We start from the raw sequence: 26,950 nt of genomic DNA, 5'->3' as shown, positions 1-26,950 counted from the left end.
GCTGCGCGAGGGCGGGCCGCCGCCGCGGGGCAGGGCCTGCGGGAGGGGGCGGGGCTCGGAGGGGTCCTTCGGGCGTTGAGGACGCGCACGCAGCAGCGTGATGACGTCAGACGTCGCAGGGGGGGGTGGGCTGACGGCGGCGCGGGGCAGTGGACGCGGTGGGCCGAAGCTGCCGCTTGGGCCATGGCGCACCGGTACCTGCTGCTGACGCGGGGCAGCTGCCGGCGCCGGGGCCTCCCCGGGGTCCTGCTGCAACAGCTGCTCTGCGGAAGGGGCTTGCTGGGGGCGAGGCCCTGCCTGGCGCAGGTGAGGAGCCGGGCGTAGGCCCTGCCGGCCGCCCCCCCGGCGGTTGGCCGCTGACACGGGGAGAGGGGGGCGAGGGAGGGTCTCTGCTGCCGTGCTGACGCGCGGGGCCGCCCCGCCGCTGCCCGTGGCTCCAGGCCGGGGGAAGGCGCCCCGCTGCCCGGGGTCGAGGACCCCTCGCTGCTCCCCGCGGCCTTCCCCGGCTCGTTCTTATCCCCGTCGGCGGAGGCGGCCCCACGGGTGCCCGCCCTCCCGGGGAGCGAGCGCCGGCGGATGGGCGCGAGTGCGGCGCCTCCCGGGCTGGCCGCGGCAGCCGGGTGCCGTGCGGGAGCCCCGCGGGCACTGCGGGCTTCTTCGGCTGTGGCGGCACCCGATAGCCGCTGAAGCACCCCTCCGGTGTTGCCGGGTTCCCAGCTGGTTTGCAGGTGCCGGTTGCTCAGAAGCACCTCCGCTGCATTTCCAGGGTGACGGCCGGGGCAGGGCGGCTGTGGCCTGAGCGAGTGGTTTGGGAGTTTGGGTTGTCAGTGAGCGCCACGGTAACGTGCCGAGAAAGGGAAGGCGAGTGGTCGGTTGTTTGGATTCTGGGCTTGCGCGGTGCATTAGCGGTATGGATATGAACTTAATATTCTAGTATTAACTCATAAATCATGACGGCTGGTTATTCATTCTTAGTTAAATGGTTTAGACCAGCGGTCCTCAAACTTTTTAACCAGGGGGCCGGCACACGGATGAAGTGGCAGGCAGCCATCTGCGGCTGCTTGGTTTCCCCCCGCAACCCCCGGCGGGGTTCTGTAAATACCGGGGGCCATATTCAGCCCACGCGTGGGCTCTAGTTTGAGGACCCCTGGTTTAGACTGTCAGCTGTATGATGAGATGTGTATTACCTTTGTTGTCAACCCCAATATATCGGAGGTGTGACAGACGTATGCTATTGCTTGGGGAAAGGGAATTGTTTAATTCCTGCATCTCTCAATTGCATCATTTTTCTGTAGTTTTTGTGGTGAAGAATTGCGCCTTTGTAGGTATGACAGTGATCACTAGGATAGTGATAATTGTGAGATGAATACTTTTTAAGAATGCTAGTAACTTAGTCCTGAGTATAAACATGTGTTTTGGTTTTAATGATTAATTTGTAGGTTTGTTTGGTCGGAGATGAACATCATGACAACAATAACTAAAGCATGGTCAGAAGTACTGCTAATCTGTCATGAAGCTAATTCTCATTTCTGTCAAAATTTAAGCAGGTCTTATTTGAAATGGAATGTAGGAATTATGAAGGGAACTTTGTATTCATTGTAGCGTGGGGGGGGTGTATAGGAAGCAAAACAAGGACCTTTGCTTCCATAAAAGCCTCTCTATTTTTTTCTTAAAAAAACACACACCTATGTGAGTAACTTGCATTTAGATTTCTTTATTGGCTTTCTGTCTTCAACCCCCAACATGCTCTTACTTAGTATTTTCGTGAGTGCTAGATAATTAAGACTTCTGGCTTCCTCTTATTTTATTTTGTTTGGAACTTCTTTATGGATAAACCCGTGAACTTGTAACTTTCTGGAATTAATGCATTCTTGGTCTTTTGCTTACACAATTAAGTGGATTTTCTGTTCTTGCCTTGTGTAGCCTCAGGTCTTAAAAATGGATTATGGTTACAAAGTTTTTGTAAAGTCAGTAGTTCTGCTTATTTAAAATCATCTGTTATATTTAATATTGGAATCATGGTGAACATGCTTCCTCTGTATTACAGATCCTGGGTTTATGCTACACTCCGGAGTAGTAACAGTTTCTGTGTTACTTTAACTGCAAAACTGACCTTTGTGTACTTTGCTTATCCTGAACTTGTATTTAAAAAGAAGTCTTGATTTTTAGGAAGCTGTCACAAGGTTTGCCTAAAAAAATAAAGAACTAGATAGGTTTTTTGCTTTATGTGCTGTGACAGTTCTTTCATCTCTGACAGAGAGAAGCTGGACAGAGTTTCTTGGTAGCTAACCCAAACCAGCATCCAGCAAAAATGTGCTTTGTTTGCTTTTCCCTCTGCTTAGGCAGTGGGTGTGCTAAAGCTTGCTGTGTCATTCCCATTGCCAGCTAACCTAGGGACAGGCCCTGTATCGGGATCAATATGATCAGTTTTCATGCTGGGGACTTAGAGTCCAAAAAATAAAAAAACTAACCCCAAGCAGTTGTTATCAGTGTAGTATGGTTCTAATAACTTTTGCATTTGTGGAATGCTATGGTGAAAAGAAGCTGTGTGTTTCAGTAGATTGACTCACCTAGATCTGTCGGCAGCATAAAAGCACACCTCCCAGCCTCAGGCAGGTGATTTATTGAGCCATGAAGTCAGTTCTTGTTTCTCATAAAGCAACTTGAAAACACTCAGCATTCTGCATGTTAACTTGACAAGTGACTGTCTTTATTCATGGATCTGTAGAGACAATCCAGCAACAAACCAGTTGCGTTATTCAGGTCTGCCGCAAAGCTCTATCTGCTTATCCTTCTCTCTGTTCTTCTCTGCCCTGCCCTTCCCCAGCCCAATTAAACTATAACTTAGTTCTGTAATAAACCCATGCTGGTCCAGCTGAGCCAGGCAATTGGATTTGGCTTACTTAAACTTTTATTTTAAATGTGAGCAGTTGCTTTATTTCAGTTGGAGCAAAGGTTTTTCAATATGCTTGCCCTTTAAAAATAAAAAAGGTAATCTGAGCTTGCTGAATAACTAACTCCCAAACTTCTTGGTGTTTAGGAGACCTGTGACGTAAAAGAGAAGCCGGTGTTACTGGATGTGTCTTTGAGCTTTATATGTTGATGCAGTTCATTACCTGTTTGTATTTAAATTACAGATGGGTTGTTGGTCTATGGCAAGCTCTTCTTGTTTTATTGCCCACATAAATGCATCCCACTTATCTTAAAAGCTGTTTCTAGGAGCACAGATGCAGTTGCTAGCGTTGGAAGTCAGCATACTGGACCTAGTAGCTATTCTCCAGGTTAACTGCTCTCCAGATTCTGCACTGCATATACTTTTTCATGATTGGTAAAATATATTCTTGGATTTTCAGTATCAGGCTTTGCTCATAGACATGCAGTGGCACAAAATAATGGCTTTATTGAGCAGCCTAATAATTCTCAGCTCGGTCTATAGCAAAAGCAAGCAAGGATGTTTTGGTATTCCTCTTGGTTCCAGTAGGTGGAACTAGATGCTTGCTCAGAATAAGTCTAATGTATTTCATCATTTGATAAGGGCTGAAAGGTGAAGCCCGGACAGAAGGCTTCAGGAGAGTTAGCATACAGTTACTGATATGTCAACATTCCTAGGGTAGTCTTAGCATGTAATCTAGTATCCTAAAGGTTTATGTAATATGCAAAAATAGGTTTTGTCTACAACCACTATAACGAAATTGCTATCAAGATGCTAACGTTGAGCTTTCTTTCACAGATAACAGTCCTAGATGCATGTTTGCTGTCTTGCATTGATACCTAGAGTTGTGTTTCCAGGGCCTGTTGTTTTCTGGTTTTCAGTTGTTTGGGGTGGTTTAGTTTTTTAACTATTTATCTGGCTTGTAAGGTAAATAGCTTCTACTCAAAATGAACAGAAGGAGATGGAGTGCCACTATGAGGCAAAAGGGAATGGAGGCAGAGAGTCAGTCAGTCAGTGGGGAAATCTTGGTTTTCTGTTTTTTTTCTTAGAAGCACTGGGAGAGCTTAGGAAGGGGATAAGTTGGGATTTTATCTAAAGTACATCCTTCTCGAAGAAAGGGGGTTTGATTTCTCTGTAATAAAATTGCAGTTTACTCTGTGTTTAGATATTCAGGTACGATACCAAGAGTTTTCTTAAGGGTTAATCTTATTTATATTTCCTTCATTGCATTTAAATGGCGAATAAAAGTAAACAACTAGCCTTAGAACAAGGTTCGATAGACTTGGCTTTGTGTTTTTTAACTGGATCTCTACCTATGTAGGGGTTTAGGTCTCCTTTTTGAACTGGCATTCCTCCTCTGTGTTGGTTTCTTAGCTGGATGTAAGCATTATCTGCTATATCACTTTCTTTTGGATTCAAGCAGACCTTTCATATTCAGAAGTTAAAGGTTCTTAACTATTTGGAAAAAGTTGCAGTTCTTTAATAAAACATAATTCAGTACTGTGTGGATCATGCTTATACAATCACAGTGTTGCACTTAAGTGTCATTCAGCTGGTATTATGAAATATTTCCCATAGGTTCGGTGCGTAGGTATTTAATGCTCATAGCTTGTAGTGTTTCCTGCTTTATTTTTCTATTTTAATAAAGAATGTTATGTTGGTATGTAAAATGAAATTCTGTTCTTGACAAATAGAATAAAAACTTCCTTACTGTAGAAATTACTCATTTGATTGAGACTTCCTTTTCCGTTGTTGTGTTATGCTCCGGTCCACAACAGTTACTATGAAGTCTGTTGTAAAGTTCCTGCTGTAAGGTAACTTCTAACTTGTTTCAGTTCAGGAGTGAGAGAGCCTGAAGATTTTTGTGGTACCTTCATGTTGTCTTATCTTTGTTTTTCATCTTTCAGCTCTGTGAAAAAGTTACCAGTGGCGTTTCTACTGACAGAAGTACTGTCTTGGCAAGTGTAATTGCAGCTTGCAGAAGGCTTTTCTCTCAGCCTCCCAAAGGTGATTATAACTTTGATCAGTGAAGCGAAGCAGACTGTGTACTCCTTGCTGAGGACTGCAATTGTGTGCCATTTAGCTCTGTTGTCTGTGGGGATGTAAGTTGTTGTACTAACCAGCCATTAATATTGAAGTGGAACATTGATTTATGGGATCTTTAGGCACTATTAAAGAACGGCTCTGGTTTGCTCAGCTTCAGGCTGTGCAGTGCAGTTTTCTGTTGAACTAAGTCTTTCTGGTTTAAAGGATGCCTTTACTTCAGGTTATTAAATACATTTGGTATTTTCTTGTCAACAGTAGTAGATTTATTTATGGAAACCTGGTAGAGCTCTTCAGCAAAACCAGTTTTGCAGTCTGTGTGTTGCTAGCTGCTGTGCTGTTGTATATGTTCAGTTTGTGACTACTGAAGTGTAACGACAGAATTGTAAACTAAAAAACAATTATGAGCTCTTTAACTTTTTCTTAATAGGATTTGAAAAATATTTTCCCAATGGGAAGAAAGCTAATGGAACTAAAAGTACAGCTGGAGAAACAAAAGGTACAAAAAGCTGCTTGGTTTCAGTTCTCTTTTGTGGAATGTGTATTCATTAAATTAGATTTTGGCATAACATTGTGGGTTTGTTTTTCAGGGAAGATGTTTCTGTACCAGCTTAGTTCAAAATTGCAAATTTATAGCTTTTTGTTATTTTGCTTTCTATCATGTGCGTCTTCTGGAATAACATTTTCTCTTGAGCTTCTGTTGGTATGCTGTCCTTAAATTCTTGTTTTAGTATTTCTTATCGGTTGACATTAGTCGTGCATTCAGGAATTCTCTGTTTATAGTTCTCAGCTTTTCCTGTAGCAAGCTAAAATATGCATTTTGTTATGTGGAATAACCAAGCTGTCATTCTAGTTGAGGATCCAGAATGCACTTTTCAGCCAGAATCAACCATGGAGTCAGTCGGCTGCTTGAAAGAGGAGTTAGTAGTGGCAGTGCTGGGAGGGGTGGGAATCCGGAAATTATTAGCAAATAACAGCCACTCTGTTGTATCAGAAATCTATATGACACATCATCCAAGGAGAAGGAGGGGCAGCATCCCGGTGAGTCTCTTATGTGAGCAGTAATAGGAGCAGCCGTTCTCCTTTCACTAGGTCTCGAATGATAAAATCTAGTGTCACACCTGGATACCCAAACTACCAAGCTCTTGAAAGAGGCAGGGTTGGAAGGAGTGTTCGTTTGTGTTGTACTCTGTCTTGCCCTTGAGTATGTTGACAAATGACATTATGCTACACCATGCAGGCATCTTGTGAGTTGGATGAATAGAAGAATGATTAAGATGAACTCCTCAGCTGTAGTTGGCTGTTGCTATGCTGTGCTTGTCTCTAGAACATTAAGAAGAGATGGCAACCTGTGATATTGATAAACCCTGAGCTTTGAGTGCCATAGTGTGACTGGAGGGGTGAATTATGGGAGAAGGAAATGTTACTTAGAGCTTATGGATTTCTTAAAAAACCAAAACACACACATCCCCCAAAACACCTGTGTGTGTGTGTGTGTGCACATACACCTCCTAACCAACAAAAAGCCCCACCAATCCCACCTACCCAACTCCCAATAAAATGCTTAGAATAATCTTGCGTGTCTTGGATCAATGCAGCAGAAATAAGTTTCACGTGGTCTCCACAACAGGATTCTCTTTATATTTGGGACATTTTTCAGTTCTTGATGCCCAAATATCATCTGTTACATAATTAACTCTATTTTGGTCATACCTGCGTGAGATAGTTGTGTCTCTGTCAGTTAATGCGCTATATATCTGTTTTTCTATGGAAAATGCAGTTTCTCATATCTTTTAATTATTGTAGCGTTGCAAATGAGTTCATTTTTCAGAACAAATCTTTAATTTTAGATCTAATAAAAATTAGCATAAGATTGGTGTAAGATGCAAAGATTTTGGGGTTTTTTGTTTTATTTCTGTTAGAAGCAAAGCAAGCTAGCGCCCGACAGCCTAGTGGGACTAGTAGCGGAGGAGGTGGCGGTGGTGGAAAAAAAGGTGGCAAGAAAGAAGAAACTAACTGGTGGACCAGATTACAGAAGGTGTGGATTTTAAAATATGTTTCTTTATGGTAGTAACTGTTACAGAATCATAGAACAGCCCAGGTTGCAAGGGACCTCAAAAGATCATCTGACTTGTCTTGTCCCCATAAAGTAACCTTGCATGGTTTTTGCTTTTTAGGGCTATGTTCTGATTGCTTAAGTGCCCTTTAAGCCTCCTGTGCCTAGTATTTCATAGTAACTGGCTCTAGGTGGCTCCCAACTCAGTGCCTTTCATAAACAACTGTTTTCTATGTACCTTCAGAGGCATTCAGCTCTGGTTCAGGAAGATTAATGGCATTTTAAGTTATACGAATATGGTTACTAGTAGTTAGTATTCTTATAGTGGAACCTCAGACCTTTAAAGGCTTCGTATTTTGTTTCAGAATGTCAATTTGTAAAACTTGCTGACAACAGTGCTAGTTAAATGTACTTTACTGTTAGCCATTCTGACCTTAATGGGATACTTATGTAAGTTTCATTTTGAAATTTGTATTTACTTATAGCACAAAGGTGATAGCACCTGGCAGTTCAAGAATAGAAAGAATATTTTTCTGGGTTTACTTGGTGTGCATTTTTTTCCTTCTTCCTGGGTTTTTCCTATTAGTTTTTTCCTTTATTTTTGCCAGTCTTGCATGTAGTGCTGGAGGGCAGTGAAAATTGTTTTGGAATGAAGGGAGAAAGCTCATATAACAGATAGCAAAACTTTTTAAAAAAAGTTCATAGATAAAACTCTTCAATTCTTACTTGTGAAACACTTGAATATTTTCTATTAATGCTGTAATTCCTCAGTTACATCTGAAATTACTGAAGCATGTTCATACAACAAAATACTGCTTCATTTGACATGTTTTAACCTTGAAGGCAGGGAATAGAATCCAGAAATATATGCTAGAACCTGTTCTATGTTTACTGTGTTACATAATCTAAAACTATTTTTTTTTTTCCCCCCTCCATTTCCTAGGGTGACATTCCATGGGATGTCAGGGAGTTTCGGATGTATGTAGTGGGAAGTTCTTTTTTCTGGACAATGGTGGTATATTACTTCTTCTTCAGGGTCCCTGGGAGAGAAATCACCTGGAAAGACTTTGTCAATAACTACCTTTCTAAAGGAGTGGTGAGTAGTGAGGGGAATCAAAATGAAAAATCAGTGCACTGAAGACGCTTGTTTCTGCCTCCCTGCTTATGCTTGTATTCGTGTATCTGTGGAGTGAGAACTGGCTTGAGTAACTTTTGAAGGAGAAAGGGATTTGCTTCATCTTAATCAGTTCCTTGATCTAATGTTCTGGGTGGCTGTGTGAAGATTTATGTCATTTCAAGAGATGAAACGGAACAAGCAGCTCAGGATGGAGCTTCTTTTTGTATAGCTCGTGTAGATGTTTGAAGGGACAGTGTAACCACAGTTTTTCAGGATATGGTTTTATAGTACAGGTAAGCTGACCTAATGATTTAAGCAGGCATGCCAGCTGCCTTTAGAAGAAACTTAGACCTAACTTTAAGTACTTCCATGACCCCACCCCCCTGAAGAAGATGATAAAGTTTTCTGCATGTTTCATGCCTTAAATGAGTTCCTCAGCAAATCTGAGGAGCAGCAGTGTGAACAGAAATGTGGGGTTGGGGAATGGAAGAATTCCTTCAAGGACAGTAAATTGACATAACTGTGTTTTAAAATAGCCTCCTTTAAATGTTTTCTCCTCTTCTTCTGTTCTCCTTACCTGGAGCCACTACTGGAGCAATCAATTTTATCACTGATGTCCTATCTCTCTGTAGAACTTGGCAGCTTCCCAGACTTGGAGTAATAGGTTGGTGATGCCCTGAAGTTCAGGAGATCCAAGTGTCTTACACAGGCCTCTTCCACTTCAGGAGCCACTAGTTCTTGGCTCTGTTACCTCCCTGTTCATAGTCTTGCCTGCAGGTTAGGAAAACATCGGCTTGCTTCCTCCTTTGGGTTTCAGACCTGGGATTTTGTGTTAACAGCATGCTTCCCACCCCTCTGCTACTTAAATGGGTTGTTTCTTACCTTTCTTTGTCTTGTGGATCTATGCAGAGCTGCTCCGTATGCTTTTCCGCTTTTGCCTAGACTGTGTCTTACAGTCCTGTTCTTAATTGACAGTTATGCATACATAGTGTGAAAAAACCTTACTGGTTATATTTGTTGTGAAGCAGTAAGACACTAACTCGGTCAAAAGGTTAGTTTAGCTGTTACAGTGAACAAAGCCTGAAGTCTTGTTGCAGAAAGGCATTATGAAAGTGGGTTGTTGCACAAAACCAAGTCTCTTGGGTCTTTGTAATATGTATTCTGGATATTCAGATAAGCTAAATATGTAGCTATCAAATGGTGTTGGTTGCTGTGGTGGTGGCCAGTTAATGGGGAGCATTACTGGAGTGAGGTGCTTTTCAAAACAGAGATGTTCAGGTAGTTTTGCATGAAGTCAGGCTAGATCTATGGTTGCTTCTTAGCTCATGGTGTGCAGCAATTATGTCAGAAATGGCCACATGTAATGAGTTCAGGGAAACAACCTTACCAAGCCTGTGTACAACTCGGGCCCAACTTGTAGAGCCATAGGTAGTTTATTTAAAGACACTGAAACAAGTTATTTTATGGAAAGAAGAAAAAATGGAAAGAAACTCTAGTTCTCTTCTGAAGAGACCCAGTCAAATTCAAGAAACTAACCATTTGAGGAGACTTCTATCAAAAATACCCCAAAAACTTAATAGTATGTATCTGCAATCCTGCAGCTCAAGTCTTGATTTTAGTTTACATGGTATCTGTTACCTCAACTAAATTCTTCTTTATCTAATTGATGTTACTGTGTTTTATGTGGTAGCACAGGAAGTCTTTTATATTTGGGAAAACAATTGTAAGAACAGTTAAGATTTTCCTCATTTTGTTCACTTTGGTCTGTTTTGGAAGCTGCAATAAGAGTTTGAAGAGATGTGATCTGTTGCTTTTGGTGTTTGACCATTGAAATAGTTGAGTATTGTTTAACTATTTCACTGTACCTGTGATTTGAGCTGAGGTGTGCACTGGGTTTTTTCTTGAAGGGTATGAGGTTATCCTTTCAATCTAAATTCTAATGTGCCAATATTCCTTGCTTACTGATTACATACATGATGCCTCATGCCATTCCTAATGTCAAACTGTAGATTGTGGAACCATCCTGATCTACAACACTATTCTTATTCTCCTTACTGGAAAACAGAGTAGGTTTGTATTTGGTATATGTAGCTCTTGGCTGTGACAAAAGTGCAGTGACTATACTCTTAACGCATCACAAATTTTGTTCTTTCCTCCTACAGGTGGACAGACTTGAAGTGGTGAACAAGCGCTTTGTTAGAGTGATCTTTGTTTCAGGAAAATCCCCTCATGAATGGGTAAACACTTCTAATACATACATGTGAGACATTAGAAACAGCAAAGCAATCTTTTTATAAGTAAGGTTTGATGCATAAAACTTTGGTATGTAGCAAAAATCTTACCTGTTATATTATCCTGTATTGTGTGGTTTTCACTTTTCTGTACCAATTGTTTTGCCACAGATATCTTTAAACTATGGGAAGTAGTTTGTTTCCAGCACTATGCTCTTAATACAGATAGGCAAACAGGAAGAGTGAGAAATTACTGAAGGTCCTGTATTTTTAACTCCTGTTTTCCAGCTACTCAAGAAAACCCAAGAGTTAACTGTACATACTTTTGGATCTTTTCTCTTCCAGACTGCTTTTAGCCAGTTATTTGAGAAAATCAAGATAAATGTTTAAATTTGTCTCTTTTTGATACTGTAGTCTCTAAAACCAAGCTGAGAGCTCTAATTCTTGAGAAAAGTACTTATTTCAGGGAGTTACTTTTCTAGCAGCACAGTGAGGAACAAACAGATGCAAGTGAAAGCTCTCCAAAGAATAATACTCAGTGGCAGGGACCTATTTTAAAAAACAAACAAAACCCATAAAACAACAACCACCAAAAAAGCTCACCCAAACAACAACAACAAAAAAAAACACCCCAAAACTTATATGTGGAAAATCTAGGAGAAGCATTAGAGAAACTTTACCAGGTTACCACTTCCTAGGTGGTGGAGTGGTGTTTTCGGTTTTTTTGGTGGTTTGTTTTTTTTTTTTAGCTGACTTTCTGAAACAAGGTCTGCAAGTCCCTCTGGGGTACAGTGAAATCTGCAGCAATTACTTCATCAGTGGGCTTCAGTGTGACTTATTTATACACCTACTCTTTAGCCCACATACCACTAGTTGCCATAGTTTCTCAATCAGCTAATACTTAGGACTACTTATGTTTTTTTCGTTTTTCAATGTTAGGGTAAGTAGGGGCAGGTCATGGTGCAAAAGGGGAGATGTTTTTGAAAAACTGAATCTTAGCACCGTTTGAAAGTAATGTCTGGATTTAAAGTAATGTCTGGATTTTTTTGTGGTGTATGATATAAGTTCATGCTGTCTTTTGTGAAGACAGCTAACTTTAAAGCTAACATGGACTCCAAAAGTCAAGAATAGCCTTAATCAGAAAAGCTGAGATCTTCAAGTAAAACAGTAAGTTGTATGGCTGCTGTGTTTGCTTGTTCAGTGGCCTGTATTATTCTGACTGCATGGTGTCCTTCTAAAGATGTGTTTACCTACTCCCCTTCTGTTTGTTCCTGGAGAAAATGCCAGGGTTTCAAGCTATTTAAAGTGCTCCAAAACTATTTGGTGTATGGTCTCTGTAGAAGCAATGACAGATAGTGTGTTCAGGTTGGTAGGCCTTACATTTATTGTGTGCATCTTACATCAGTTACACATTTACAAGACAACTTAAACGTGGTCCGAATCTATTCTGAGAATTGCTTGTGTATGTGTTAGAAGTTGGCTTGTAATGAAGCTGCAATAAGATAGGGCACTTTGTGGTGATCTCTGCTTTTTTTTTATAGCAGTACGTCTGGTTTAATATTGGTAGTGTGGACACTTTTGAACGGAATCTTGAATCTGTGCAGCAGGATCTGGGAATAGAAGTGGAGAACAGATTGCCTGTAGTCTACTCAACAGAGAGTGATGGGTAAGAAGTTGCTTTAAAAAAAGTCTGTTAAAAAATGTCTACAGTAGGAAAATAGACTTGTAATACATGCACCTTATGCTTCACTAGGTGGCAGCATTATCAGAATAACAATCATCTTGGCTTTGTTTTTGAATGTAACTGTAACAGGAGCTGTTCTGTACTCGCTCTGTGTAGAAATCCATATCCTCTTGCCCTAAATATAGCTGGTTATTACATAAATGTTTGTTTACAAGTTAGTCCTTCCTTCATTTAAGCCCTTCCTCCAAGTGACTTGTACTAGAGCAGGAGTCAGCCAGACAGTAGTAGAGTTCCAGGGATGGCACTCATGCAGACTTTTGAACAAACAAAATGTGTCATAGAACTACAGTATGTTGACTGAGATGTAACAGGCACTAATTTCTGCCCATAAATTCAGCAGAAGTCAAATTCTGTGGCCTTGCAAAAAGGCAAAAAATTGGTGGTTAAATAAATCACACTATCCTGCCTGTTAGCAGGAACTAAAGATGCATCATGCTTTTAATCTCTAATTGGCTAAGAAAAATAGTACTGATGTTGGATTTATGGCTTTGTTGCTTCTCTAGTAGAGAATAATGGCTACAGTTCTAGATTTGTGTTCTTTGTAGTAGTCTTTTGTAGCTGAGATTTATTGACCTGGATTCTAGAGGACAGTAGAAATGCTTCTCCGATGTCGTTTTCCAAATGGCTTAGAAGGCAGATGTAATCTTGTATCCCAAGAACAGATTTCTTCATCCAAGTAAGCAGTTGTAAAACTACTTCTGCTGGGTGTCTGTGAAATAGGTTTTTCTACCATCAGAAAATTCAGCTTTGGGTGTAGTAGTTCGTATAACTAATGAAAAAGGTTAATTGGCTGCCTCTCTTGTGTTTTCATTCTTGATACTGTGGTATGTGTTTCAGTTTTTGGGGATGGAGGGGAAAGTTTTGTTTTTCTGCCATGTCTTTTTTCCAAGCTGCTGCTGCCTGGGTTTTTTGGTGGCAGCAGGAAGAAGTAGCCTTAACTCTGGACCATCCTGCAACTTGAGATAGAGGTTTTCTGTTCCCTGTTCTTCTACAAACTCTCTGCCTTGATTCTCTGTTTCTGTCTAACAGGGCATGCTTTTAAGGATGGTCTGTCAATAAACCTGCTGAGCCCTTGTTTAAACAAATTTGGGGAAAAAAATTAGAGGACAGGGCAACACGATGCTTGTGCGAAGAGGCTGCATGTCAGCCTGAGGCTTCTCACAACAGAGTGGGGAAAGTATGTTAGTTCCTATGCCACCTTGAACCTCGTGCAAATCTCTTACTTGCTGAACCCATTTCTGACCAGTCTCTGGCCTTTTCCTCCTCAGTGTCTGTTCTTCATATAATATGTTGCCTGTAACTTCTTGCTCTGCCCAAGAAATGCCACAGGAAGCAGAAGAGAGTAGCAGCAGGATAGGGGAAAATCCTTTTTACCTTCATTCCAGATGTGCAGAATATCAGTAAAGCCTGGAAATCCTGTGCTTGCTTACAGTAGTGCTTCTTTTCAGCATTTTGTTTTTGCTGAGTGCTGACAGAACCTCTTGTGAGCTGTTTGTTCCCTGAAGGTCTTGGCACAGATTTTCCTGAGCTGTGCTGAGATGCTATGATAATGAGGACTGCATTACTACTAGTGTTCTTGGCTTGTACAGAGCTGTGCTAGAAAGCTGGAAAACAACAAAAAACCCATTCTGTAGCCTTGGGGAAGGTAAATAAAGACAATGAAAGAAGAAAATGTAAAAATTTAAAGACCTAAAGGAAGAAGAGTGAGTATGTATTTTTGGAGAGAAAATTCTGCTTGAAGTTGTAGATACATCAATTATATGCTTCCTAATGCAACTCATTTGGGGAATATAACCATTTGCATAACTAGTCCTATGGACTGTGAAGGGCACGGGAAATGAGCTACTTCTGTATACTAGGTAACGCAGTTTTCCTCTGTAAAACGAATAATTGCCACTTGATGTGATACGTTACTTGATGTAAACATTTGTCCTGGTTTCAGCTGGGATATAGTTAATTTTCTTCCTAGTAGCTGGTATAGTGCTGTGTTTTGGGTTTAGGGTCATTAATGTTAAACCATGACAACATTACAAGTTAATAGAGTTAGTCATCAGTGTGTTCACTTATGATGGAACCAACATTTTATACATGTGCAGTAGTGGATTCCTGTAATATATGTGGTTTTCTGCTTTGTTTGGTTTTTCCCCACAGATCGTTTCTCCTGAGTTTGCTGCCTACAATCCTGATTATTGGTTCTTTACTGTACACATTAAGAAGAGGTCCTGCAGGCTTAGGTCGAGCAGGGCGTGGAATGGGTGGACTTTTCAGTGTGGGTGAAACTACAGCCAAAGTCCTTAAGGATGAAATAGATGTTAAATTCAAAGATGTAGCTGGCTGTGAGGAGGCCAAATTAGAGATAATGGAGTTTGTTAATTTTCTGAAAAATCCCAAGCAATATGAGGATCTGGGAGCAAAAATTCCAAAGGTAAGGGAATGATGACTTAGCACGTAAAGTATTTATTCTTTTGGTAGACCTTAGTATTCTAAATTGTGCTAGGAATCTTTACACGTGCAATGCTTTCCAGCTGCTTTCTTCTGACCGTCAGGAAAAAAAAAAAGGCATTAAGTGTCAACAGTGTAACTGTGGTGCCAGTTGCCTTGTGGAATACTTGATCTGTTCACATGGGTCAGAAATCATATGTAGTGTGCACGTGTACCATTGTTCTTACATTTAATTGTGACAAAATTGCCTTTTGGCAGTGCTGTTGTGGGAGCCCACCAGGTGACACCTTTTTTTTTTTTTTTGTGTCAGTCAGAGAAAACACTATTCCTATAAATCTAAGACAGCATGGCAATGTTGTATCTATTTTTTTTTCCCCTTTTTCTGGTTTAAATAAGAGATTAATCTTCAGTTTTCCTTGCACGATTTTGGCTGTGGTGGAGGAAGAGCCAGTGGGCTCAACATCATAACATGTAGATCTTTTAAGCAAGATATTTCATAGGCTTATATTACGTTTTCTTCATGAGGAAAATACACTTGTTTCTCTTGCAGGGTGCAATTCTGACAGGTCCTCCAGGTACTGGGAAAACACTTCTAGCTAAAGCTACAGCTGGAGAAGCTAATGTACCATTTATTACAGTCAACGGCTCAGAGTTCTTAGAGATGTTTGTTGGTGTGGGTCCAGCTCGAGTAAGTTTTTGGCCTTGCTTTTGTTGTTTCGGTGTTGGTTGTTGAAAGGACATTTGTCAGTGTTGGGAGGCAAACAGTTTGATTACAGCTGAAGTTCTTTCATCTATGCAGATTACTTACAAGTGATGCCAGAAACATGTCTAAACTCAAGAATCATAGATGCACCTTTCATAAAAAGAACTAATGTAGTTCAGTATCTGGTTGCAGGCCATTGGGACCCTAAGGGTTCACCTCTTTGCAGGAACTTAAGTAAACAGAACAGAGCTCTCCAAGCTTTTCTCTTCTCTGAAGTACATTTACTAGCTGGGTCAGAAATACGTAGCTTATTTGACTACTGGCATGGAAAAGTCTCCTGCTCTAAACCATTCCTATTTCTTTGAAGAACTTTTATTCTTTTTGTAGTTTGAGTCTTAGACATAAATAGTTGTCTAGGACACTCAAATTTGTGGTTGAAATAGGCTTCCAAGGGTCATGGAACTAATTGATTTTCTTTTTTTTTTTTTTTAGATCAGATGATTTAAATAACTAAATATGTCTGACATTATTTTTGTGCTTTTCTGCACTAACTCTCTGAAAATAGCTCATTAAAAACATACTAAGTGGTATAAACAAGTTATTGATAGTATTTTACAGACAAGGCAGGTAACAAAAAATGTTCTTCATAATGTCCAAACTTCTATGCCATTTCCACCAGCTCATACCTTTCCCAAACTCCAACCATCTTGTATTAAGCCTTAAAAAGTCTACTGCAAGGTGACACGGTTTTGGAAAACTGAAGATTTGTTTGCAACAGATGCTGTGAACAGACTTAATGAAGTGTACTGTCATTTTTACTTCTGTTTAAAAACTAATTCCGCTAGCATGAAATGGAAATGCTTCAGTGTCTCAATTTGGATTTGAAATTTCACAGGGAATGGCTTTTCCCAGATACACATGTGGGTTTATGTCCTGTGAAAATTCACAGGAAAACTAATTTTGACTGGAGTTCTTTAAAGCCCTGAAAAACAGCAGTTTCTGAATTTGTTAGAGGTTGTCATATAAACTTTCCAAGACTTGGTCCTTAGTTTCATAGCTGTGTGTGCATATGCCTCTTGCAAGCCTAAGTCATCATCTTTCTGATGGTCTTTTATGGGATTTCCAGTAATATAGGTAGGAAAAGATAAGTGAAGCCAGGTAATTTTGGGTCTTCTGAAAAGACAAAAGGGAAGGGGGGTGTGGGACACGCAGGTAGGCACAGGGCTTGGAACTGAGAAAATAACAGAAGCTGTTCAGAATGTTAAATGCAGAAGCTGGTTGAGAGTGGAGGCTTCAATGAGGATGCAGGGGGAGACAGGAAATGTGTAAGGAAGTTGGCAAAAGGAGCAGCTATGGAGGGGAGAGCGTATAGATGGAGAGTGGGGAAATAGATGCAGAAATGGGTAACAGGGTAAAAAAAACCAGGGATGGTGACTGAAAAAAGTGACTGTTTGTAAGCCAGAGGGTGTGGAGATGGTGGTCATGCATGTACGATCAGTGGGAGTTGAAAAAGGGAGCATGCAGTGTAGGAGGGACTTTACTGAGAAAGGGTAAGAAACAAAACTCATCCGATCCTCTGGGAAAGTGTTATATACCCTGAAATAATAATGGTACACGAACTACATTGTTGTTAGTTGTCAGTGCATACCTGAAATGCCCCATAGCAAAGTGACTTAACCTTTTCCTACTGCTCTATGTAGATGATTAGCAGCTTTTACTACCCAGTGAAATCTGTTGACATAACAGTTGCTGCTTTGGCTATGAATCGAAGTTTCAGCACAGTCAATTTCTGATGCCTGTAGAAAACATGAGTGCATTAGTTTCATTTCCTGTGAATTTAGTAAATAAGATAGTCGTTAATGATGCTAAAGAGATTATTTGTAAATTGGGATGTGCTAGAATTAAAACTGCTTACATAGCCTTGGTTCCTTTGGTGTGTTTTTTAGTGTATATGCATTACAGTAATTTTTAGTTCTGTTCCTTCTGAAAAATAGTTTATTTCTGGATCTCTGTCTCTTTCTGGTCAAAAGATAGTTCACTTTAAACATCTGACACACTTATGTATGTTAATGCTTTAGTCTCGGCACACAAATCAGAGTGACTGTAGTAGTGTACTGTCTGAAGTTTGCATCTCTTCACAGCTGCTGTATACATTGTCATCAGAGAAGCCTTCTCTGTTTCCATCTCTAACGTACAAATTAAAGCTCTGAGCTGCATATGATTCTCACTTGGGTCGAAATTCTTCCATAATGTTTCACTTCCTGTTTGCTCCAGTTAAGATTCCTCAGTTGGAGATCTGTTAGCTCACTGAACTGGTTTTAATGAGGTCCTTCTGATATATTTGCAAGCAGGGTAACATTGTAATGTTGCATCTTAAAGGCAATCACATCGTGCTATAACTTCTGTAGTAGAATTTAATAGGTAGTATCTTACTTAAAATCTGAAAGCCTAAAAACATTTTCAAGTGTTTGCTCATGTCTTGGCCATTTTTTCCCACAATTATAGAAGTTAATTTAACTTCTGAATAAATATCTGAAGTGAATTCAGTTTTCCTAGCCTGTGTAATGGAGAGACAGGGTGGCTAAGGGTCAATATTTATAACAGCATACTGTTCAATGGTAAGCACTTGTAAGTAGGTGTTAAGCTCACTGTAGCTGCTATATCACCCTGTTCTAACTGCAGAAAACAGATTTGTATTTCCTTGGTATGAAGAGCGACTGTGGTAGCATGCCAGTTCACATTCCAGTTCTGCTTGTAATACTGTGCATTAAAGAAAAGCTTAAAAGAGAAATCTTGCTTTAAATCTTTGAAGTTTGGAGGCTCTGAACTTGAAGATATAACCACTTTTCCTGAATAACTGAAATACTTCTTAAAGCTGTTGTTTAATGTTCTTCTTAATTTATGGCTTGAAAGGATTTGTGAGCCGATGGGCCTCTGCACTTGTGATTCTTGCTGAGCAGCAGCTACAGTGTAACTTACCATTGCCTTGAGAGCTGGCTGGAGGCTTTGGAACACCGATTAACCACCATACTCAATTATAGTGATAGTGTTACTGATGCACCTCTTCCCTCTCCTACCCACTTACCAACCTGAACAATTGCAAACCGATCTGATACATACTCTTTTTCTCCTGTTAAGGTGAGAGACTTATTTGCCCTTGCTCGTAAAAATGCCCCGTGCATTCTCTTCATTGATGAAATAGACGCAGTAGGAAGGAAGAGAGGAAGGGGCAACTTTGGAGGACAAAGTGAACAAGAGAACACACTTAATCAGCTTTTAGTAGAAATGGATGGTAAGTTTTCCATGTCTAAGATATGGTTTCTAGCTTAAACATAAATTGATTTTGTTTCTTTGCTTTCTAAAATGAAGAATGGTGACTCATTTTGTTGCAGCTTGGTGTTTTGCTAAAATTTATTCAGAAAAAAGAACAATCGTTCTGTGTCTGATAACTGTCATAGTTGGATAGGCCAAAAAAATTCTTTGCATGAGACTAGTCTGTCTGTAAAAAATAGAGCTGGCCATGCTGGTTCTGCAATTTCCTGAGCAGTTAATCTATTATTGCGTTTTGAAGATAAAGCAGGATTTGATATAGTACTTCACAAAGCAGAGCCCAAAGCCATTTTTTTGCTTGTTATGAAAAGCTGGACAATGCTCTAATAAATGGAAGTATTTTCAGCTTTAAGACCATTTGTTTGAACTGTCATTTCTTATGTGGCCCTGTAAAGTGGACAGGTTTTTTATTTCTATTTTATTTTTTCATGGAAATTGTTTACACAGATTTTCTTTATTACATTTTTTTCAACAGGTTTTAATACAACCACAAATGTAGTCATTTTGGCAGGTACTAACAGACCAGATATTTTAGACCCTGCTCTAATGAGACCAGGACGCTTTGACAGGCAGATTTACATAGGTAAGTTTTATCTGCATCGCTGTATACTTCTGCATTTGTAGAATACCACTGAGGTTACTGCAGATATTTACATATGTAACTTCTTTGCAGACATTCAATTAAAATAGATGTGTGTGTATATATATACATATGTGTGTGAAAAGTAAAAGCATACTACTTTCATTTTAAAGGACCCCCAGATATAAAAGGAAGAGCATCTATTTTCAAAGTTCACCTTAGACCTCTGAAATTAGACACTGTCTTAAATAAAGATAACCTAGCAAGAAAACTTGCATCACTAACACCTGGTTTTTCTGGTAAGTGATTCCTAACGCTACTGTTCTTCTCCATTTACTATATAAGATGTAGATATTTTATTTCCCTACTACTTCTGGTTTTCTTGCACTTGATGTTCTGGATGGCACTCCTACTTGATTTTATTGTATTTACTGGTACAGCATGAAATTCTCTTAGCCTGTTTAAGCAAGTAGGAGATATCTCTAAGTTTTGTCTGCCTCAATCAGGATGACATACCAGGCAGTTTTTTTCTGTTGTCAGCAAAAGCAATCCAGAGAGTTTTGATTGCTATCACTTGTTTGTGTATTCTTCCTTTTAATGCATTTGTTGCGTTCTTTGAACACTACTAGAGAAGACCTGGGTTTTATGTGCATATTCTGGAGTGGGATTTCTGTTTCCGCATGTAAAAACTTCTCCCTGGAAAATGTACTGTAACCATGTGTTGAATTAGGAACGGATGTGAGAACTTTGCTTACTGGCTTGTAATTTAATCCTTTCAAAATCCCAGCAGTTGAATTCCTCACGGCTTTCGTGGTCTATATAAAACTGGTTTTCTGAGGTCTGATTGTCAATGCTTCTGGCACCTACAGTGATGATGTCTAAACTAAGTTATCTCAGTATCATTGCTACAAATAATGCTAATAAGAAGTGGGTGGCTTGAAACCAGTAATGTCAAAGGATATCCTCTAGAGATACATCAAGGTCTGAGCTATACTGGACCCATATATAGGAAATTTGCTATTTTTGCTAAATATGTACTAGTTTAAATATAGTCTGTTGCAGACAGAAAACTTAGTAGGATATATCAAACAAGTACTTCACTGGTAACAAGCTGTTTGGTAGCTGTCTACCTGAGAAAAATCCTAAAGCCTGTAACCGTAGTATGTGTATTTGAATATCTATTAAAGAATTATGCTATGTCTAATAAATTATTTTAGAGCACATTACTCTTAATTTTCAACTCTGTAAGAATTGCAGAAAAGTAATACGAAGGCTATCGTCAAGCTAGACTGAGAGAAAATTGTTGAAAATTGTCAGTAATTCATGCCTTGTCTGCTTTTAGGTGCTGATATTGCTAATGTTTGTAATGAAGCTGCTTTAATTGCTGCAAGGCATCTCTCAGATGCTATAAACCAAAAGCATTTTGAGCAAGCAATTGAAAGAGTTATTGGAGGTAGGTAAATCACGTCAATTGTTTCTCAAAACTTTTAATATGTCGAGCAACTTCCTTTTCATATATATGTGTGTGTATACATATATATATATATATATATATATATATATAAAAAAAATTCTCCATACTTGGAGTCTTTCTCCTGTTCTTCAAGGCTGTATTTTTCTTTTCTGTCCTAAAGACAGCCTAGACTTAGAAAAGTGATATCCTGTTTATGTTTCTGACTTCTGTAATGGAGAAAGGGGTACAGAAAGAAATTGCATCAGGATGCTTTTCTGATTTCTTCTAAATGGCAAGAGGAATAGCTGTTTGGATTTAGCAATGCTTCTAACTGCTGTTAGCCTGAAATAGTCTAGAACACTATTTTATTTTTTTAAAGTGCAAATGTTTTGTTTTGTTGTTTGAATATTCTTAAGAGCTTATACTCTAAAACCAGAAAATCTAATCAAGGACAAGGTTACAGTAAAACCTGGAATATACAGATTTCTAAAACTTGCAAGTTTTGGGTTGATTCTTTTTTTAAACTTTTTCAGTAGATGTATACATGGCATCTTAAGTATTGCTCACCATCTTTCTCAATGAGGTAAGGGATTTCAGTGGAGAAAGGTATGTCTGAAACTAGTAATAATCAAATTTATTTTATAAAGGTTTGGAAAAGAAAACTCAAGTACTGCAACCAGAGGAGAAAAAGACAGTAGCGTATCACGAGGCAGGGCATGCAGTTGCAGGATGGTTTTTGGAACATGCTGACCCACTCTTAAAGGTAAAGAAAACAAATTTGAACTAGTGATTTAACAGTAACATGGAGAGCATCTTTTCTCTTTTTTTTTTTCCTCTCCCTGAATGTTGAGAGTGTGTTAAAATATGTAATCTCGCAAAAGGTACTGTAAGCATATAAACTTTAAAGTGCTTTCTTGGTTCACTTCTAGCTTTCTTAATTGTTTCGAGTTAACTGTTAAAGGGTTTGTAGTATAAATGTTCTTGGAAAGGATCTTCCTATTGAGTCTGCTTGCCTTGATAGCTTTTTCCCTGAGGCTTTTAGTACAGATCAATGGCTTAAGTTAATCTTATCAGGTTATGCAGGTAGATGTCTCTTCAGGAATATAACTATAAAAATCATTATATAGAGGGCAATTTTAGTTTCAGTTTGCTTTTTGGATGCACAGCGTGACAAGCTGAAGATAAAGAAAAAAGCACCCCGATCTCCCAAACTTGCTTTAACATTCGTAATTTTGCTTGGCTGTGTTCATAATCTTGTGTGACTTTCAAGCTTAAAATTACTCTTGTGCAATTTACTGCTGGAAGGGCATTAATAAATGCAGAAACTCCTCCCAACTGTTCAGAATGCTAGAGATGGAGAAATGCTCTCTCTGTCTGTTACAGAATACTTTAAGCCCCTAATATATAACTCTGAAAATTGTGGGTTTTCATTAGAAAACTTAGAAAATACCATACAGTCTTGGGAAAAGGTATGTGGTCTTACCTTTCTTTTCCAGATATCCTAGTAGTTATTATATCAATTTAGAGCTAGCCAGGGCTTTTAAGGATAAATCACAATGAGGGAAAACTGTAAATGGCAATCTATACCACACTCACCCTTGAGGTTTAATTCAGACATCGTTTCCATGTTAAAGCATTCTTCAGTTTGACTTAATTTTTATGGTTTTTAACACTATGTATGTAGTTCTAGCATTCTTGATTTTGATTGCAGGTATCTATTATCCCACGTGGTAAAGGACTGGGTTATGCTCAGTATTTACCCAAAGAACAGTATCTTTATACCAAAGAGCAGCTACTTGACAGAATGTGCATGACTCTGGGAGGACGTGTATCTGAGCAAATCTTCTTTGGAAGAATTACAACTGGTGCCCAAGATGACTTGAAAAAGGTGACCCAGAGTGCATATGCTCAGGTATGTGCTCAAGTGAGACTTTTTCTTACAGTTTTATCTACTGTTTAACACTAATGTGGTGAAATAATGCAATTTGATCAGGTATGTCCCTCAAAAACCTATTTCAAAAAATATTGCATGAATAAACATTATGCTGCTGTTGTGTAGAGATGCGGAGGACTCCAGTATTTTCTTACAGTTTTACAACAGAAGTCTATGCATTAGGCTTTGATTACTGTCCTACATCTGCCCACAGGAACATGTATGCTTCAGATGGATTCAAATCCATGTGGAAATTGTATACTTTTAAAATGGAATTTAGTGCACGGATTTGATCAGCTGATCCTGCTTTTACAATTGCCCAGTTTGAAGACATAATCTGGATTAATATGTGTAACTAAATCCAGAAAACCTTGTGTTTAAGTGCTATTTGCTGTCAGTTTACGCTGCTGAAATGGAGACATTAGTTTGTGTTTGTATCATATTAACTAGTGTAGATGAGTAATTTGAATTCTTATCAAGGTAATGACTCAGCTAAATGTAGCTATGTGCTACACAGGGGTGCATTATTCCACTTCCTGCATCAACACAAAAGATGGCATTTTATAAGACACAAGAGATAGTTTAGAGCATGCTTCTCTTCCCCTACACCACACTTATCCCTGTCCCCAAACCACACCCACTTGCTGGTCTCTGGTGTGCTTCTTGCTGCCCCAGTCTGGAAGTACATGTGCGATTAAGTCTTGTTAATGTTCATTTTGTGGGATCTTCAGTCACCTTTTGTTCAATTTTAAAATAAAATAAAAAAAATTCACATTAACCAGACATACTGTCTCCAGAGAGAATTGGAAGCTTAAATAAAAGTATTGAACTTAAGAATTCTTAAGGAAGCAGATTAAGATGCTTGGTTGTAATGCTGAGATCTCTTTGAATTCTGAATATTCTTTCATACCTGTGTTGATCTTGCAAGACCAAGCAGAGAAGCACTGCTTTAGTAACCATCAAACCTGATAGTAGCCATGGAGAGAATAAATAAATAGTAGTTGGAACTTGGTTCTGCATCTGCTGGAGTAAAATGCAACTTGAAACAGCCACACATGAACAACTAGAGGAGTCAATATTCAGTGAGTCAAGCAAGATAAGAATCATTGTCACCTTTGTAGGGGAGTGTATTGGGATGAAGTATAGCATATGATAGGATAAAAATCTTCAAGATCCTCTACTTTAATACTTGGGTCAATTTATCCATATGGAAGAGTGGAATATGCTAGACTTGGGATGCGTTTTGAATTGGAAAAAAGCTTTTATTTCTGGGAAAGGGAAAGAGGTTTACTGCTTAGTGAAGGGTGAAAAGTTTTTCTGTAGTATCTTAGTATTTCAAGCGCAAAGCATTATGTACATCACAAGTAACCACCTTTAAATGCTGGTATTTGTGTTCTTCAATTTAATAGTTAAAACGTGAAAGTAAACTAAGGTACTTTAGGTAGACTGAGTTTTCAGGGGAGAGTTGGTTTTACAGGAAAAGACTGGGTCATAGCAAAACTACTTTCTTTCAGTTTTGTTTACTGTATTTTACATCAGCATACCCTAAAAATCTTACTTTCTCTGCTTTGTTTGAATTTTTCTTTTTTCTTCAGATTGTTCAGTTTGGTATGAATGAAAAAGTAGGACAGATTTCCTTTGATCTGCCTCGTCAAGGAGACATGGTATTAGAGAAACCTTACAGTGAGGCAACTGCCAGATTGATAGATGAAGAAGTGCGGTCACTAATTAATATTGCTTATGACAGAACCTTAAGTCTTCTGACTGAGAAGAAAGCAGAAGTGGAGAAGGTGAGCGTTACAGTATTTTTAGTCACCAAGTTCCAGCTGGCAAGCCAGAATCTGAATTGAACGGAATAGATTAAAAACAGTGCCTATGTCAGTATATGAGGAAGTTTGCTCAAAAACTGTTCAATGTCGTCTTAAGAGTGTGTCACGAGACTTAAGTAAATAGAAATCTCCTTTTGTGTTGGAACACCTCTAAGGTTCTCGTGAATATGGTCTAACATCCTTCCCCCTTTATGTGGAAAATACTAATTTGGAAAGTTGGAACAAAGAGTCTGCCTACTAAAGCAGGCTCTAGTAGATGTAATAGACTAGTATTAAAAAAATCTAAACATGAAATACTAGGACTCCAATTCATTAGGCTAAAAGAAGCTCTCTAAGAAGAGAAGTAGATATAACTTTCCTTCTCTGAATTCCTTTTGAATGTCAAACAAAAATCTCTTTCTACCACCGTCCTTCCCTGCTCCCTGGCTACTTGTGATCTGCCTCACTGCAGCAGAGACTTACCCTTGTACATATTCTCTTCCTCTGTGCTAGAAGGCCTGATACAGAAAAAGGATAATTTTCTAGGGTAGGCATCTGATAAGTTTCCTGACAAGATGATGAGTTTGTATGGATTCTGTAAATGACAGTGTAGTAGGTCACCATCCCAAAAAAGATCACTGAATATGGTTTGTGCTGATCAATGTGCTCAGTGACCCAAGAAAGTTACTACACAAGTGTAGTTTTTGTATTGTAAGCATTGGTATTTTATGGTGCTCTTTAGCTTGTAACACAGCAACAGCCCTGTCGAACCACGTGGTTTGATGGGAAGGGAATGCTTGTTTTCATCTATGGCTTCGTGTCTTGCATCAAGAGCATTTTGGCCACAGTGAAAGACTGCTGTTCTGAAGCAACAGTAACAGCAGTAGTGGCACATAGGGGGGGCACTTTGCCAGATCTTTAAAGTAGGATTTAAAAAAAAAATTGTATTTTTGCTACCTAGATGCTCACAGGAGAGCAAAATCATGTATTAAGTGAACTCTGAGCAACCTGTTTGAATTTGTTGTGACATAAGTTACTGCTATTGCAGGTTGCCTTACGACTACTGGAGAAAGAAGTGCTTGATAAAAGTGATATGCTAGACCTGCTTGGCCCGAGACCGTTTGCAGAAAAGTCTACTTATGAGGAGTTTGTTGAAGGCACAGGAAGTTTGGATGAGGATACTTCACTACCAGAAGGCCTTAAAGACTGGAACAAAGAGCGTGAAAAAGAGAAAGAAGAGACAACAGATGAACAGGTTGCTAGGCAGATCAGAGGAGGGATGCCATTTTAACTGCAAAGTGTGTGGTGATGTTGACTTGCACTCTGGAAGAGAAACAAACTCACCTGGTTTGTACTTCAAATAAAAAAAAATATTTATTCAACCAAACTGTATTAGGGATGGGTGGAAGAGTGATCTCTTGTGATAAGGATATTCAGCTCCCAATTTACATATGTGATATCATCAGTTCACTGGTAAAAGATGATCATCTTTCATTTGTCAACTGAAGAAACATACGTTGGATTTGAGCTGCAGTGGAATGCCAGAACCGAGCCTCTCAAACTTTGAAACACTTCAGATTCATGCATAAACTTTGTGGCACTAATCTCTTTTTTTAAAAAAAATGTATGTAAGCTTACAAAAATTAGAGGTTTTCTGATTATTCATCTAAAGTATACCTGTATGTGACCTGTTTCCAGAAAAAAACGCACAAAGTGCATTGTTGAATGCTTAGCCAAAAGTCTGGTCTTAAAAATTACTAGCTTTGCAAAACTATTGGCTCTTTCATCTGACCCTTTTCCCCTCCACTCTTCATTTTGATTTCTGGGAGGAGTTTTATCTACAGAGAACTTCCATGTAAGTTGACAGTGAAACTGGACACCCACTTAAGTATCTTAAAATGTACTCATGGTTCAGTGTCTTTAAGACTGAAACTCAGTTTGGCTCCTGCAGTTTCTTAGTCAGTTTTTTTACAGAGTTCTGTAAGATATTGAATGTATGAATGTGTTGTGTAAATACAGTTTGAGTCAATAAAATCAGTACTTTTCTGAACAAAGCTTGTCCTTCTTTTGGCTAGTTTCCTGGTATAGAATTCAGACCAATACAAAAATTTCTCTTAAGTGTAAGATTTTGTTAAATTAGGGTAGCAAGGTTGTGCTCAGAAATACCAAAGCCAGCAGCCAACTCCGAAGGTGCGAAGTCAGATTGTCAGTTTTATATTGGTTTGCCTAACCTTAAGCTTCCCCCTGGCCACCCTCACCCCTGCTTAGTTGAATACAGTTGTCGTAGTATAGTAATCTGCTTCTGCTTGTCTGAAGAAGAGAGGGAAGCATGGCTGGGGAGTGGGGTGGTGGTGGAGTAGGGAAGGAGAATCAACCAAGCTTCTCTGCTGGACAAGAAATCCTTCAAGACTTATGACTGAGAGGGCAGGTTAAGGGTATAACTAGTGATTGAGTCTATTTCTATGTTGCAACATACTAGAAAGAGTAGGAAGACAAAAGAAAAAGTTGTCTCTGAAAGATCAGACACAACCTGTTTGTTTTAATTACTTGAAGCTGTTATCAGAAAATTTTTTTGCAG

At 39.2% G+C, this 26,950-nt stretch overlaps 1 protein-coding gene across 2 annotated transcripts; it reads left to right on the top strand.

Moving 5' to 3' along the window:
* Positions 1-111: 111 nt before the first annotated feature.
* Positions 112-26,426, top strand: AFG3L2 (AFG3 like matrix AAA peptidase subunit 2). Of its 2 annotated transcripts, none has more exons than XM_037379919.1 (17): positions 112-306; positions 4,840-4,939; positions 5,406-5,474; positions 6,898-7,013; positions 7,975-8,127; positions 10,311-10,385; positions 11,924-12,045; positions 14,275-14,548; positions 15,116-15,253; positions 18,407-18,560; positions 19,074-19,181; positions 19,352-19,477; positions 20,521-20,631; positions 21,279-21,394; positions 22,343-22,543; positions 24,160-24,354; positions 25,421-26,426. In XM_037379919.1, exons 1-17 carry the CDS (start codon positions 184-186, stop codon positions 25,661-25,663), a joined length of 2,424 nt encoding a protein of 807 aa, XP_037235816.1. In that variant the 5' UTR covers positions 112-183; the 3' UTR covers positions 25,664-26,426. The 2 variants fall into 2 exon arrangements, with proteins under 2 accessions (XP_037235816.1, XP_037235815.1); XM_037379918.1 differs by having other exon boundaries at positions 11,921-12,045.
* The last annotated feature ends 524 nt before the right edge of the window (positions 26,427-26,950 follow it).

The sequence above is a fragment of the Falco rusticolus genome, chromosome 3 (genome assembly GCF_015220075.1).
Source record: "Falco rusticolus isolate bFalRus1 chromosome 3, bFalRus1.pri, whole genome shotgun sequence".
NCBI classification, from domain to species: domain Eukaryota; kingdom Metazoa; phylum Chordata; class Aves; order Falconiformes; family Falconidae; genus Falco; species Falco rusticolus.
The sequence above is the reverse complement of the archived record's forward strand: the minus strand, read 5'-3'. Positions and strand labels throughout refer to the sequence as shown.

Bases quoted from the DNA above. Each gene is read 5' to 3' on its own strand.
- AFG3L2 (XM_037379918.1), top strand. From the start codon at position 184: ATGGCGCACCGGTACCTGCTGCTGACGCGGGGCAGCTGCCGGCGCCGG. The intron at 307-4,839 runs GTGAGGAGCCGG...TTCATCTTTCAG, and splicing joins CGAGGCCCTGCCTGGCGCAG to CTCTGTGAAAAAGTTACCAG. The intron at 20,632-21,278 runs GTAGGTAAATCA...TATTTTATAAAG, and splicing joins AATTGAAAGAGTTATTGGAG to GTTTGGAAAAGAAAACTCAA.